Source organism: Apus apus, chromosome 7 (genome assembly GCF_020740795.1).
Source record: "Apus apus isolate bApuApu2 chromosome 7, bApuApu2.pri.cur, whole genome shotgun sequence".
In the NCBI taxonomy this organism is placed as follows: domain Eukaryota; kingdom Metazoa; phylum Chordata; class Aves; order Apodiformes; family Apodidae; genus Apus; species Apus apus.
The window spans coordinates 7,460,181-7,475,243 of record NC_067288.1 but is presented as its reverse complement, the minus strand read 5'-3'; the positions used below and the strand labels follow the sequence as shown (position 1 = coordinate 7,475,243).

The 15,063-nt window shown below is 37.4% G+C and overlaps 1 protein-coding gene across 2 annotated transcripts; it reads right to left on the bottom strand.

Annotated features, from left to right (window-relative positions):
- Positions 1-130: 130 nt before the first annotated feature.
- RO60 (Ro60, Y RNA binding protein) lies at positions 131-15,063 on the bottom strand. 2 transcript variants are annotated; one of them, XM_051624308.1, is made up of 9 exons: positions 14,586-15,063; positions 12,437-13,036; positions 11,724-11,944; positions 11,327-11,473; positions 10,012-10,149; positions 9,589-9,705; positions 8,773-8,886; positions 8,172-8,318; positions 131-6,873 (listed from the first exon to the last, which is right to left on the bottom strand). In XM_051624308.1, the coding sequence occupies exons 2-9, from the start codon at positions 13,014-13,016 to the stop codon at positions 6,721-6,723; spliced, it is 1,617 nt and encodes a 538-aa protein (XP_051480268.1). In that variant the 5' UTR covers positions 13,017-13,036; positions 14,586-15,063; the 3' UTR covers positions 131-6,720. The 2 variants fall into 2 exon arrangements, with proteins under 2 accessions (XP_051480268.1, XP_051480269.1); XM_051624309.1 differs by lacking the exon at positions 131-6,873 and having other exon boundaries at positions 8,185-8,318; positions 8,780-8,886.

Here is a 15,063-nt window from a genome sequence, read left to right as displayed (position 1 = left end):
ACAGCCTATGCAGTGTCATGCAGGAATATCCTTCTGAGGGAGCCACACAGCTCCCTGTCACTAAACTGTGCCACTGCAAACTACATTAGGACCAATCCAACATTATTATGAAACTTAAGACCAAGTAAAATAGTTCTAATATGCATAGAGTTTATTTAGTACTTAAATTCTACAGTCAGAATGCATTTACTAGTTATTTTAACTTGCAGTTAAATGTCTAAAAGAAACATCTAAAATTCCATAGTTTCAGTACAATGTACATCCAAAGCCAGACCAGGCAGTGTCAAGACTCTTGGTTATTTCAAGAAAGTTCATATGCAAATAGAAAATTACATCCCACTCTTCAGTAAAAGGGACCATTACACTACTAAAGGTGCACAGTTTACAATAAAAACATCAGTCAATTAATTTTTCTCCCCTCCTGTGAATAAGCCTCCTGTTATTTCCATTGCTTTCAGCACCACAAGCACCTAAAATACTTTTTTCCCCTCAAGGGAGAAAAGCATCACATTACTCTTCAGCTCCAGATAACTGGAAAAGTATCTTCTGAATCTGACAGCTTCACTTCTGTGCTGCAGGTCTGAAGCCAAAGAAGTTTAAACCACATGATTTGTAGAAATCTTGAGTATACAGTTGCTTGCACTGTGCATCTTTAAGATGTGTAATGAGCCAATTAAAAACACACTGACCTCATATTTTTGACTGTGGTTAACTGTATTTTGCTAGTTTCATCACTGCTGTATTAAAATTTTCTTTACAAGGACACACCCATCAAGATAAACACACATAAATGTGCATTTCTTCCTAAATTTATACTTAATAAAGCAATTCATTTTGCACATACAGTGGTAACCAAGTATTCTTTTTCTCTGTGTGGAATTCTTAGGCCAGTTGTGTTTTCTGAGATTTAACAATAATCTTGCACCTGAAAGCTGGTAAATCCATCATGTAAAAATAAGAGTAACAGTATGCAAAGGAATTGTTGAAAGAACTTTTCATTTTGTTCCCTGTTTTAAAAAAAGTCCCCAAACAGTAGTCTGAAATAACCCTTTGAGTTCTAAGTTTCAGAAGTCCCAGGGCATTGTCACTTAAGGCAATATTCTATTAACAGCAGTTGAGAAAACACTGTATGCCTGCAGATATCCAAGTGAGTGCCCATTTATTAAAGAAGGTATGTCTTAAGGCACTCAAAGGGTTAATTGTTTCTTTTTAACCACATTAAGGCTCCCCATCCAAATAGTTTCTCATTAATTTTGTATCATTTCATAGAAAGTAGCAGCAAGACAGTGCCTTCGTTATTGGATGGCACAAAGCCATGTTATGTTTAAGTCACTTAAACACAGCATGGCTGTTCAAGTGTAGTTCTACTCTAGAAAAAAAGGGGGGAGGGGGCAAGATTAAAAAATAGTAATTTAAAAATTCTGTATTTTTTGCTTAGCATTGTCTCCAGGACACAACTGCTTATTTTAAAATAATGTTTGCCCTGGGATCTGAATTCTAAATATTACCCACTACAAGAATCTGTACTTGTACTTCAGATATACCTGCTCATCCAGCTTGAATGCCACACTCCTGAGAAGCATGAGAAGCTGGAAACAAACACCAAGTAATTTCACTAAGTAGAGAGGGCTGTGAATGCATCCATCTGTGGCTTCTTTATACAGAATTATTTTTAAAGAGTAGAACTGCACTTTTGTAGGAGAATGCAATAGAAAAGACATTTTATATGTAACTAGTTGTGCTTAACTCTTAAGAAGCTGGTAGCATTAGGAAAACAACTGTTTATATTCATTATTTGTTAATGAAGCACTTCTAAAAGTACTCAACATACCACATATATATGCAAATATATATTTAAACTCAAATTCAGAATGCAGAAATACTTAAAAGAAACCACACTTTACAGTATCAAAATTATAATCCAAATGTAAGCACACACATTTAAAGACACCATACCTTCTGCTGAAAGTAGCTATTCTTAAATCCTAGCTCTCAGAGGAGCACACACATAATAGCTGTCCTACTGTTTTACCCTTCCCCCATAATTCTTACTTAGCAATGTTGTGCACTATTCTGTGTCATGGTAAGATGAAATCTCTACCATTCCAGCAATAAAGTCATGTTTACAGCATATTTGTCCACTGTGAACCACTGCAAATAGCCAAATAACCGTATAAACTGATGAAATGCTTACAAAAAGGTTAAAAGCACAAGCAAGACAAATGATTATTTGCTTAGGTTTACTTCTACACTCTATTCTTTGAAGGTTTTTCTCTAGTGAATACTGCAAAGAAGCTGCCCATTCATCCAGGATATTAATTTAAAAGCTTCCCAAATTCTGCATGTAACAGCAGTTTCATAGTATTAAACAGAATGGAAAGCTTCAACCCACAGATCTAATGCTAAGAAGCAGCTTTACCTTTGAAAAGCCAATTTTAAGCAGTTATTTTATAAAAGTAAAGCCATCCACAGGCAGATGTTGTTTTTTGTAAATAAACAAAGTATACTTTAGTCACTGATTTTACACAGTTTTACCAAAAAACCTGATAGATACTACAAAATAAATGTTTTATAAGAGAATTATGCAATGAAAAAACGGGAAAAGAAAATTTTCTTACTTAGGATAAATACTATGACATCAGTTCTGGTGTAAGTTATTTAGCTAAACTAGCATGCTTAATGACAGCAAGAAGGCAGAAGAACAGAGGCAAAACAAAAGGAATGGAAGAGAGCTTGTATGTGAAAAGAGATTCAAGTATAGGCCTGAGGTATCAAGGAGATGGGAAAGAAGAAAAAACCCAACATTAACAGAAAAAAGGAAGGTCAGAGCAAAAAGGTAATACAAGAAACAAAACAAATGGAACCCATACTAATCCATCTGGTACAGTGGCTATGAGTTAGGTATGTGATGAAGCAGCAAAGCATTTTGCACTGGAGAAAAATATTTTCCTAGTGTTTTTATAGACAGAGCCATTATTAAATTACATTTCTAAACTGCTGATGTGTTTTTTAAGCCAAGAATATATCCTTCGTTGAATGGCCTTTTAAAGCCACACCCATGTATAGGTCCCAATTAAACACTAATGAAAAAGAACAAAACCTCCCTCATTATTTACATTTAACAAGCAGGCTCAACAGTGGTTCTTAAGCAAGATTTTTAAGAACTCTTATTTGCCCTCTGCCCTCCCCACATACTTGATTGTATCCATTATGTGAAGAAATCTAACCTTTGGTGTTCACTCCTTACAACCCCTCATTACAGAAGAATGCTGTACCTCTGTTGTGCTTCCAGCCATTATACCCTTAGCTTCTTCCTTAATGCTAAAGTGCCTGAACATTACAGTCTTAGACATAACAGTCTAATACTTAAGAATTGTTGAGGGGGTCACAGTGAAGTGGCAGTTAAACTAAAAGCCCATTAATTCTCTTAGATATCAGGAAACCTGCATTCACCCAGTCTAGGGCTGCACTCTGCATTTAGATTTTTTTTTTGTAATAAATGTTTTGAGTAAAATAACTCTTTTTAAACTTGTCCCTGTTCAATTTTTACTGGTACACTGCACTGCACAATTGTAGCCCCATTTTTGTTTGGTTAGTCAAAGTGTTCCTCCAATGCAATCGATGCCATTAACTTCAAAGAGTCAGTGTCTCCTCTGATGAAAGGGTGGGTTATTTATTGTACATTGAACTAATGCTTAAGCTTAGGAACTTTGTCTTAGCTTAGTTGTTTTTGTTTTTTCTTTTAAACACAACAGCAATTATTGCCTCTCTACATGCCCAGGTATCATTTTGGAAATTATCAGTTTAATAACTAAAATCAGAACAAATTTATGTTATTGCAAATGAGTCATGCTATCCCTTAAAATTCAGTATTCAGGCAAAAGTACAAGATTCAGTCTATGGAAAAGGGATTTACAGCATCATTCTTCTATGCCCCTTACTGAAAATAGTAACAAAACCAAACAGAAAACAGGAGAAACAAAGGTCACACCACTATCAAGTTTCAGCTGTCAGCATTTACTTCAGTTTCCCCCCCTCTGTGAAAATCTTAAAGGGGGAGCAGATGACAACATGATCTCATTGGTGCCAGTTCTACATCGTATAACCAAACCACTCTGAATATTCTGCTTCTAACAAGATCTTTTTAGTACAGAGATATGGCAAATATTTAGGAGCAGATTATGTCCCTCAGCATGGGTGACTATCTTGAAGATGGTGCATAGCTGTCCAGTGTCAATAGATATTGGGAGCTACATTTTTCTCTAAATTCTACTGAAAATTTCACCTTCACTTACACTCTAGTTCAGGGAATAGTATTTTCAACTGGACTGCTTTCAAAGATGCAAAACTACTACAACTGTTCATTCCATCTGTTAGTAACTAGACTAGTATTTTACTTGCAGTAAATTTATGCAATTAACTGCATAAAGTTACTTGAAATTCCTGTTTAAGTTTTCATTTTATATTTAGTCCAAAATATTTCCTATTACTTCACAAATACCACTTCAAATAAGAAAAAGTACTTGCAAAAGATACTTATCTATCAGTTATTTTCAACATTCCTAGCTTAAAAATAAACACCTAATCAGATGTCTGACTACAGTGTAATTCAAAACACATTACAACCAAAACCAACCCCCAAAACATCAGTGCATTTACTTAAAATAATTATTAGCATGTGTTGAGCAAATTAATTTACTCCCCATATTCATGGTGTTCATTTAGGAAAGAGACTAGAAGGGGTAAGAAATTTTTCCTAAGAAATGGCTAATTTTCTTTTTCAAACTCAAAGTGCTATGTCTCAGCTTTTGTAGGAATACTTGTTTTTCCTAGATACCACCTGACAAGCTGGTGGCAGTCCTGTATTCTGCAAGCATTCCATCAGATCTGTATCTTAAGAGCAATGACAATTCAGAACTCTGTTCACATCCACTGAAAGGTAACAATCCTACCATCAGTTCTTTAAGCCATGGTTTTAAAGTCAGAAAAGATTTCCCTCATTGTTTTGATTTATTAATGAAGATAGAGTGTAACTATGTACCAGAATACCTTCAGTAACATGGAACCTCACATTTTAGCACCAAAAGAGATACCCATCCTAGGGAATGCAAGCTTTGGACTTACGTGTGAAGCATAATGAAAAGTGTTACAAGTATCAAAAGTATAATATGAACTTGGATTATACATGTAAGTGTGGGGTCTAGGCAAAAAATATTGTCTTATATGTCATTTACCACAATTGGGTTATTCTTATAAATTATATTTATGTTCAAATTAACATCAAATTAACTGTTGAAAACAGCCAGAATTAGCAAAGAGACTGACATGTCTCAGGGGAAGTTCTAAAATAATCACTAAAAAAAACCCCTTTCTCACCTCCTAAGTTTATGATCTACTAAAGAGATCTTTTAACTTCCCCCCTTATACACACAAACACACACACAGAATTAAATACATATATATATGAATTGCTATCAATTCCTTTTCTGAAGTTATAAGATACTCACTTTCTCCTTATCTACTCACACTCTTACTACTAGACTAAAAAATAAAATAAAAAAATCCAGTTTCAATCACTTCTGAAACAAGATTTTGAGAACATGAAGAAGACAAATGTACATATCATAAAAGTTTCTAAGAATTGGTCACTAAAAACTGGAGGTAGTTTTGGAAAATGTTAGCTTGAATTAAGAAATCAGAAGTAGCATTATCTACAAAAAGATTTTTAAAAATGAGATACTCTCCTGTTAGGAAGATTGTTTCTGTATCATTGAATACAGTATTTTGAAAAAAATAATGTAGCTATTTCTTTCTGGTTGTTACTACTCAGCTCTCAAGAGCAGGCCAAGACACATGCACTTGTTGATCTTCCTCACTGAAAGTGTGCTCATAATTCCTGAAGTTGTAACACGGACTGAATGTGGCTTCCTACCCCCTTCCAAGATCTGTCTACTCAAAGCAGATTTTAGAACTTCCTGTAAAGCTCATTAATTCTAAAAGAGTGCTTCTGAAACTGAGTTGTACAGAAACTGCCCCTCAACTTATCTAAAGAGAATTACTTTACTCCTGAAAAATCAGATGATAATCTAGGTAGAAAAATATTAGCATGATCTCTTCCACTTTCAGTTTTACCAGTATAAAATTTCACTGGGTAACTTTTATACTGCATCACAGTCACATGGTCTCACGTGTCAGAAAATACTACTTTTGTAGATTTGAAGTGTAACAATGGAAATTGTTGAATCTTAGTAATTTTGTTTAAAATACAAACATTACAAAAAGCCCAAAGAAAAATACCTCTGAACTGAGTTGCTGTTAAACTGATATTATTAAAAATACTAACCCCTTTTTTTTTGTGCCCTATCCTAAGAGGAACTCATGGATTTATTCTTGCAAACAAGCATTCCACAGCAACAGTAAGGGGAAAAATTAAAAATCTCTCAGTACTTATAATCTATCATAAGTGAAATTAAATTACATACTATCTAACCCTGTAGCTATTTTAGCAAACTTCCCACTGTTATTTTTAAATTGTGTGCAACAGGAAAACAGAGGAAAGTGATTTCTCATCTGCTTTCCTTGTTTCCCCTTCACCAAAAGGTAACATTCTGATATGTATATAATGTGCCATATTCTAGTATTATATATTTGGCTGAGAGTTCCCAGGGTGAAGTCTGTTGCCAGCAATGGACCCACTGGGAAGTGCAGATGCCTATAAAATTAAATCAAATCCAAAGTGAAGTTTCGAATAACATCCAAAGCTCCTGTATCAAAGCCACATACATCCAACATGCCTCTGTCATCTGGATCTGCGATCGTAAAACCGTTTGAGGTCATTCCACAAACAATCAATTTAGCAGGAATACCCATTTTCTAGAGAAAGGAAATAAAAAAAAAATCAGAACACACATATATGGCAACTTAAACATGCCAGAGAGCTACATCTGGCTATCTTGCTTGCATAAACCACTGTCTGAATAGACATACTGATAGAAACTAGACAGGCCATAACAAGAATTGCAGACTGCCTGTTAATACTGCATTTAACCTGCACTGTATGTATTTAAATAAATGGAAATAATTAGAATGAAGTATATTAGCACAACTTGCCTGCAATACTAAGATTCATAGATCATTTCCAATGTAAATATTGCATTTGCTACTCTGCAGTTAATTCTGAGAGGAATCTTTCAATAATAATAATCAAGTAATCAAGCACGAGTCAAAGAGTGTGTTTTTGTCTAAGACAAGCATTTCCCAATGTTGGTTGAACAAATACAACAGCTGTAGCCTGGAAAATTTTGTTAAATGAACTGAATTTGCAGGTTAGTAAACTGTAAGGTAAAGCAGTGCAAGTGACATGAAGGCCAGGGTACAGGAACTATTTGTTTCAAGCACAAATTTAGGAATGGGAGCTACTCTCAACTAAGGAAACAAAAACATAGTGGGCACATTAAGGATTTTTAAAGACCCCAATTTCAACTGGGTAGACATGATAGCAGATTAACATCCATACAGACATGCTTGCCAAAAAGTATTTCTTGTAGTTTAAAAATACTTCCCTTAAAGCATAAAATATTGTTTGCTGACAAAATAAGAGCTTCTAATAGCAGTGTGTTTGGTGTTTTGTGAAGGTATTTTTCTAGTTTAATTTCAAAATGATGAAGCTGGACATCGAGTATCCCTTTAAAACACAATGAGGTTTCTTTACAAGATACCATCACCTCATGCTATTGCCAGCTTCCCTACAGGCTCATCTTCACTGCTTCATTTAAACTTTGCAGTACCTACTGCAGCCATCCAATTTAAATTTAATTCTGTGAGCTGAATTTCATTCTGTAACAACTTACAACAAAAACCTCATTCAATCAATTACACATACAATGCAAAAAATAATGTATTCCCTGAATAAAACAAATTTTCATTGATTGCAGCATTCTGTGCACTGTGGGATAATTACAGATCCTTTTAGCAATTCAGTAGTTTTAAATATGTGAATTGGTGCAGTATGTGCACTAATTCTGCCTAGCTGCAGAATATATCAGTATTTAACAATACATAATTATTTACTGAAAAAACCTCACATCTAGTTTAGTCTCTAAAACATTTCTAGAACTGGTATTTACTTTGTACTACATTATTCAATTACAAACAGTCAGAAGCTTACTTACCTCTCTGTACTCTCTTAGAGCCATGGCAGGCTGTGTATTTCCAGCAAAGGTCTCATTATCAGTAAGTACAATGAAGACATCAACAGCTGTCTGAGTTTTCTGAGCCCATATCATTGGAAGGGAACAATCAGTGGTACCCATTGGAATCTTAAAAGAAAAAGAATAAATACATAGAACACGTTAACACAGAAATTAGTAAACCATGCAAGAATTACTTTTTATGTAAGCTTCATGTTTTATCACACATAGAGGCTTCTTTGTTAAACAACAGCTCACTTATTAATTTCATTTCAGTTCTGTCCGTGTTTTTTTGGATGGTTGGTTGGTTCTTTAATAATCTTTTCTAATTTCCTCATTGTGACTTAACACTGCCATTCTAAATTGCAATATTTTATATCCAGCAGTTGAAATAATGACATTTGCTGGACTTCCACTAAATAAATAGAGAAAAAAAATTCAGTGTTTTAGTACATTGACACAGACTAAACAAGATCGTAGAACTGATTACAAAGAAAATACAATGTAACTGCCGAGACTTTTAAACTGATGTTAGTAACAGCCCTTTCCTGAATTTTTGGTTTGGTTTGCTTTTTTTACATACTTCATACATTTTCACTAATACTTGAGGTAACGTCATATCAGCTGTCACTGGACAAGGGACCATTTCATGTGAAAAGGCAACAATATGGGAATCCTTCTCAGTACGTGCTACAACCTGAGAAAGAAGAGAGAAAATAATTTAGTTATATCAATTCAGCATTTTTAATGTCTGAATTAAGACACTTCCTGCCAAACACACAAACATGACATAACCTTTTGTATTCAAGTCAGTATGGCTTCTCACATGCACTGAGGCTTCACTCTACACTTTAGACAGTCTGTAACATTACTGCAAATAAACACTGCAAAAATAAGAGCTAAGGAACTGCTCCTGTTACTGGAAGTAAAGATACTTCCATATGTCTTCTCTTCCTTCTGACATAAAACGCTCAACTTTTTTTAAACACAAACAAAAGTTTAACTCTTCTATAATATAAATACACAAGAAGCATTAGAATATCAAATTGAGGGGAAAGTAACTCAAATGCACACAAGAATTATTGCAAGATTTCTTAATCCAATCTGTATTGTTCTATGAATGCTTGTGAAAGAAACTGAAACATATTTTTAGCTAAGTGAAAAAGCAGCCTTTATCACTTTGATTTATACTGGAAATCAACTCCTTCAAATTGATCTTTCTGAATTTGGTTGTCTTTAAGCATCTGGTCTACCACTGAGACAGGTCACATCTTTTGTACCCAACAAATATTATGTATCCATTTCCTTCAGATTTCTGACCAGAAATGAGAGCATCTTTTTATCAAAAGAGCAGCTCAGGCTGCATATAGTCATAAATAAAATAAGCTCAATGCCTTACCATGCACATTGCTGCTGCAACTGTGCTAGCATTGAGCACACTGCCCAAAACTTTTTGTGTCATTGATGCACTGACATCAACTGCAAGCAAGAAGCGTTTTCCTGTTGGTTCAACTGCCTAAAAGGAAAAAAAGAAAACAGGTACACATATTTAATATCTTGATCTCTTCTTCCTTCTTCTGCTTTCACCCCTAAAAGTGGGCCTTATTTTTATTCTTTCTGGAGAAACATTAGGACAATAAAGTTGCTAAAACTGGAATATATCACGAAGTTTTGATTCTTTAATAAAATTCTAATTCCTAAGATATTTTTTAATAAAGTTTCAAAATTGTTATCCACACAACAAACTTTTATTGGATTTTTTTTAAGCTTTTACAAAACAGGCAATTCTTAAAAAGCTTACCAAATTGAAGAACTATACTACCTTGAAAGTTTTGTAAAACGAGGCATCTAAAGCTTCTAAAATGTCTTCGTCAGGACGCCACCAAAGCTTCCCTCTGCTACCATGTCCAGCTTTGTAGGTTTCTAATGCAACCAAAATATGGAATGGATGTATTCTACCCTACAGTCAAAATAAATCTACAGTCAGTTTCTGAAAAGCTCCACTCCTTAAAAAAAAAATAAAATGTAATAAACTAAAACTGAAAACAAGATCCTACTACAAGAATCTGTTTAGTATATTGTCACTTCACATTTGTTATATTTGAAGAGCTCATGCAGTGTTCACACAGCTGTTGTATGAACTGATGCTTGTCAGTTACTGGTAATGGACCTCATTCCATTTCCAGGATCCTCCAATGAATTCCAAATGTTATCTTACACCATCAACAGAATTTGGGTGAAATCACACAGATCTACGATTGTCTATGATTGCTATTTTCTATCACAGGCTTACAGTTAGAGAAAGTCCCTGTCATGCTGAGGGGAAAGGAGTTGATCTAAGAAAAGAACAAACTTAAAGCTAGTTTTGTATCAAATACAATAAAACTTGAATGCTGTATTCTGAAGAGTTTCTTTGTCATTTCCTCTTACTATGGGAGGACAGTCCAAACATTTTCTTTTTTTTTTCTTTCCCTACATAAACCAAATCAACTAAGTATTCTAAACCACATCTTCACTCTAGTGGTTTATCAACATTTTGTTAAGTGTTCAAATTTCAATCTCCCCAACACATAAAACTACTGGGAAAAGTCACTTGTCTTCTCTATCTTCTAAATTCCTGAAAATACTCTTCTCCCTTTTGGGAACCCTCTTTTCCTTCTTATATTCTTATTTCTTTGATGAATAGTAAAGCAATTGGAATGGAAGAAGTCTCCTTGTTCCCTCTTCTTTTTCGTCCCAGCTGCTATGCTAGTTTCTTCATTCACTTCCTAGGATCCTACACAAGGGACCTCCATCTCACTTTTCAAGGTTATTCTAAATTACAAGACTCAGTAGTAATGGATGAACACAAAGGGCTAAGCTTGCCACAGCCCTGATATACAAAAAGATCCCAGCTGTCAATATAATTAATTTGTGCAAAAGTTTCAGAAATGGGGGGGGGGGGTCAAATTAGAAATTATAAACACAGATTTTAAAATAAAGATGCAGGTATTTCCACTGCAGTTTTTTTAAAAATAATAAACTGCACATTTTCTCCAAAGAACACTCATTTTATAACAAGGTTGCCCAAAGAAATACAGTTTAGGAAGTGGCTAAAACCAACAAAGACTGGCACTGATTATAAAAAAGTTCTTAACCTTTTTTAGCAGTTTCTCGTTTCTCAGTCTTTCACAGACTATTGCCACCTCTGAACCTCGTGGTTCAAGCACTGAATTTGCTGTCAGCTTTCCTAAATTTCTCAACAACACAGAAATGGACATCTCCTTCAGCAATGCCTTCCAAACCTATGATCAAAGAAAGACAAGTGAAAAAAGAAAATGTTAGATTCCCAAACTACAAGAACTGATATCTGTATATTAAATAAGCACATTTTTAAATAAATGTACAAGTTGTATGAAGATCTCCAGTATTTTAAATTAGCTACCTGGGTTAAAAACTTGAAAACCAGCATGTGAGCTAATTTTTATGGAAATCTAGATTAAGACTGAAAAGTGTTACTCTAAACAGAGTACAAAGATAATGAAGTTTACCCACCTCTTTAGATTTCAGATGGTTTGTCAGGAGTTGCTCTCTAACTAGACCATATTCCTCTATTAAATGAGTAACTTCCAACTCATCTTTTGTGCGTTTTACTCTCTCCACAGCCTCCAGATACTTCAAGAGCTTCTCAGTCTCAGCAGAAACTGCTTTGTCTTTATATGCCTCTTGGACATCTTTCCACCCTTTGGTAATATATTTAGTGACTACAGCAATTCCTATTATGAAGAAAAATATTTTCCAAGCAGGATTACTCTCTTTATACTGGCATTTCTCAAGCTAGCAAGGAAATGAGTTAGCAGGCTTCATTCTCAGACCTGCCAACCAGCCATAAAAACGTCAACCACACACAACTTAAGAGCAGTAGTTTTAATTACCATGTTATTCTCTTTAGAAGTAAAGAGCCTAATGTATTTGAAACCAACAGATCTTCCCAAATAATGAGAAAGTGTTATTTCATCATTTGTAAGCAAATACAAAGTTTTATTTTATCTTAAGTGAAGAAAAAGAAGGAAAAAAACTCTGTTTATCTTGAAGATAAACAGCAGAGTTTCAGATATGAACACTCGTGTTTATACGGTGCAATTTACAGGATGCCACCACTAAGAAATCATTGATTTATGATGGCACTTTGGTTTCCAAAATAGCTCCACAGTAAATATACATGGTTTACAAAAAACACTATTTTCAGGTAAACAAAAATTTATTACCTTCACTGGCAGGTTTTAGGTGGGACAACCTCAGAAGATCTTTATGAGACCAACCGCTTCTTTGTTTATATTTTGTAACTGCTAAAGCAACAGCCATGCCACTCTTTCCATTGTACCAATCTGCAACAGCTTTCCTCAGGGCACGGCCCCACATGCCACATTTCATGCCCTCCTTCAGATCTTTCTTAAATTGGATGAAAGTAAAGAGATGGGTTGGTATGCAACACACCTCAGGAACAGCTTTAAATGCTGCTTGTTTCGTTTTGGCATCAGAACACTGTGAGCAAATCGCAAGAGCAAAAAGCAGGGGCTCCTGTTTTGCTGCTCTGCCTTCTTGACTAAATGTCTTTATTTCTTGAACAACTTCACAACCTCTACCCTCTTCAATCAGTCTTTTTAGAGCTTCTGCACTTTCAAAGCCCAGCTTCTGCTCCTTGATGTAATAAGTACCACCTTCCGAACCAAAACACAAGAAGCGCTGCAGTCGATTCATATCGGTGACATGCCACACATAACCAGTTTCAGAGCTGGGCACCTGCTTTTCATCCAGGGGTTGCACTTGGTCTTCCTTGTCCTCCATTGTTTACACTTCCAAGAGGTCTGTTGAAAGAATAATGAAGTTTGTTCAGAACTATCGTGAAAACCAGATGACTCTTTTATCGCTTCTAAGCAAATATATCTTATCTACACTCTTGTAATTTGTCCTTCATGAATTTAACAAGAGTATACTCTGAGTGTGCAATAGCACCTATCAGGGAAAGGAAACAAAAACACCTCTTAGCTACAATAATGACAATTTCAGTTCTTCAAAACCAACTTAGAAACAAACTACTTAGCCTCCGTAAGTGGCACACAGCAAACATGGCTCAAGTTATGTCCTTTACCACAAATATATGGCACCAATTTCTTGGGCAGATTTTTGGATCGCATCCTAAACTGCTTAAAACTCAGATCTTGCCCTACTCTATTTTGCTGAAGAGCTGGTATTAATGACCAACTGAGGAAACATTATGCCGAAATAAAGAAGTAAAATACTGACAACCTGTTTAGTGAGAAGACTTTTTGAGAATTTCAATGCAGCAAGTTTCAGTCAGGCTTAAATAACAGCTTTTTAACAACTGACAGTAGCTTTATTACAGGCCCAAATACTTGAAGAACATCTAGCATGGTAAACTCAGGCCACAACATTTAGAATGGAATGAACGCAGGAGAAATGAAATCCACAGGTTAAGGGGAAGAAAATTAACCAACCATCCTCACTATCTCCAAAACATTAATATGACAACAACAAATTCTGTTGTCTCTGTTCTCACCAAACAATAAAGAGACAATAAAAAGGTTCTGTTTTAAAAAAAGCACCAACAATACAATCCAGTAAATTGCAAATAGATCTTGAGATCTGCACACTCCAATTACATTTCAGAGAAATTCACTTAACAGTTTGTAAGTACTGCAGATACCTCATTTTTACATGCTTATTTGGCTACTGAAGGTAACTGCCATTCACCAGGATAAGCCAGAACAAACAGATGTCACTAATGCAGGCAGAGAATTTTCTTCCTGAGTTTAGTTAACACACCGATTTAGAAACTCTCTTTGACACAGAATTTCTCTTCCTCTGCAAGCGGCTAGAAATGCACCCTTCCTCCACCCGTGCCTACCTGCACTGACGCTGCCTGCCACCAGAATTAAACAATACACAATCATCGCTGCTCCCGTTATATTCTACAGACTGCAAAAACGGTAAAAATAGAAGGCACATGCTGACACCTGGCTTAAAAATAGAAGTTTCTGACAAAAAAACACAAGAGAGAAAGGCATCTAAAGCTGACACTTGAAGACCTGTGAGTTTAGCTGTCAGTTTCTGTAACGATGATAAACACAAGTGACGGCGAAGCAGACGAGTAACCCCAAACGGCCCGGCCCGTAATCCCCTCACGGGTCACCCCCGCCCCGGTGCCAAGAAGGGGGTGGCCATTGACAGAGACGGCCTCTCCGGGTTCCTTCACCATCCCCGCCGAACGGGACCCTCCGCTCCCCGCCGGCGCTGGCACAGAGGGGGAGCCCACAGCCCGGCCGCGCCGCGGGTCCCGGCCCGGGCCCAGCCCGCTCCCCAACCCGCCGTGTCCCCCCGGGAGGCACCACTTGCCTGCGAGGCCGCGGCCTGGGAGGGGCGGCCGGGCAGGGCCTGCGCGGCCTGGGATGCCGAGCAGCGGCGCAGCCCCGGGGAGCTGCGGCGGCTCCCGAACCGCCGGGCAGTGGTGTCCGCCCCCCGGAACGGCGGGCTGCGGCGGAGCCGGCTCCGGGCGCGGTGGGCGGGCAGGGCGGGTCCTGCTCCGGCCACCGGAGGCTCCGCGACTCCCCGAGCCCGGCCCCACCCGCCGGCGCCCTGACAGCATCGCCGGGACCCGGATGGGGCCGCGCCCACCGCCCCCCGCCGCCGCCCCCAGTGCCCGGATGGAGCCGCGCGGCCGAGCCGGAGCAGCCGCCAGCCGCGGCACCGGGGGGGGCTGCTCCGCCTGCCGCCCCCGCCGCCACACGAGCGGAGCCGCAGGGCCGGGGCGCGGCCCCTGCAGGGCCCCAGCGGTGCCGCCGCCGGCAGGGGCGGCTGCCCCGGATCCAGTTGG

Bases quoted from the DNA above. Each gene is read 5' to 3' on its own strand.
- RO60 (XM_051624308.1), bottom strand. From the start codon at position 13,016: ATGGAGGACAAGGAAGACCAAGTGCAACCCCTGGATGAAAAGCAGGTG. The intron at 11,474-11,723 runs GTGGGTAAACTT...CTTTGATCATAG, and splicing joins ACCATCTGAAATCTAAAGAG to GTTTGGAAGGCATTGCTGAA. The intron at 9,706-10,011 runs GTAGTATAGTTC...TTTTCCTTTTAG, and splicing joins CGTTTTACAAAACTTTCAAG to GCAGTTGAACCAACAGGAAA.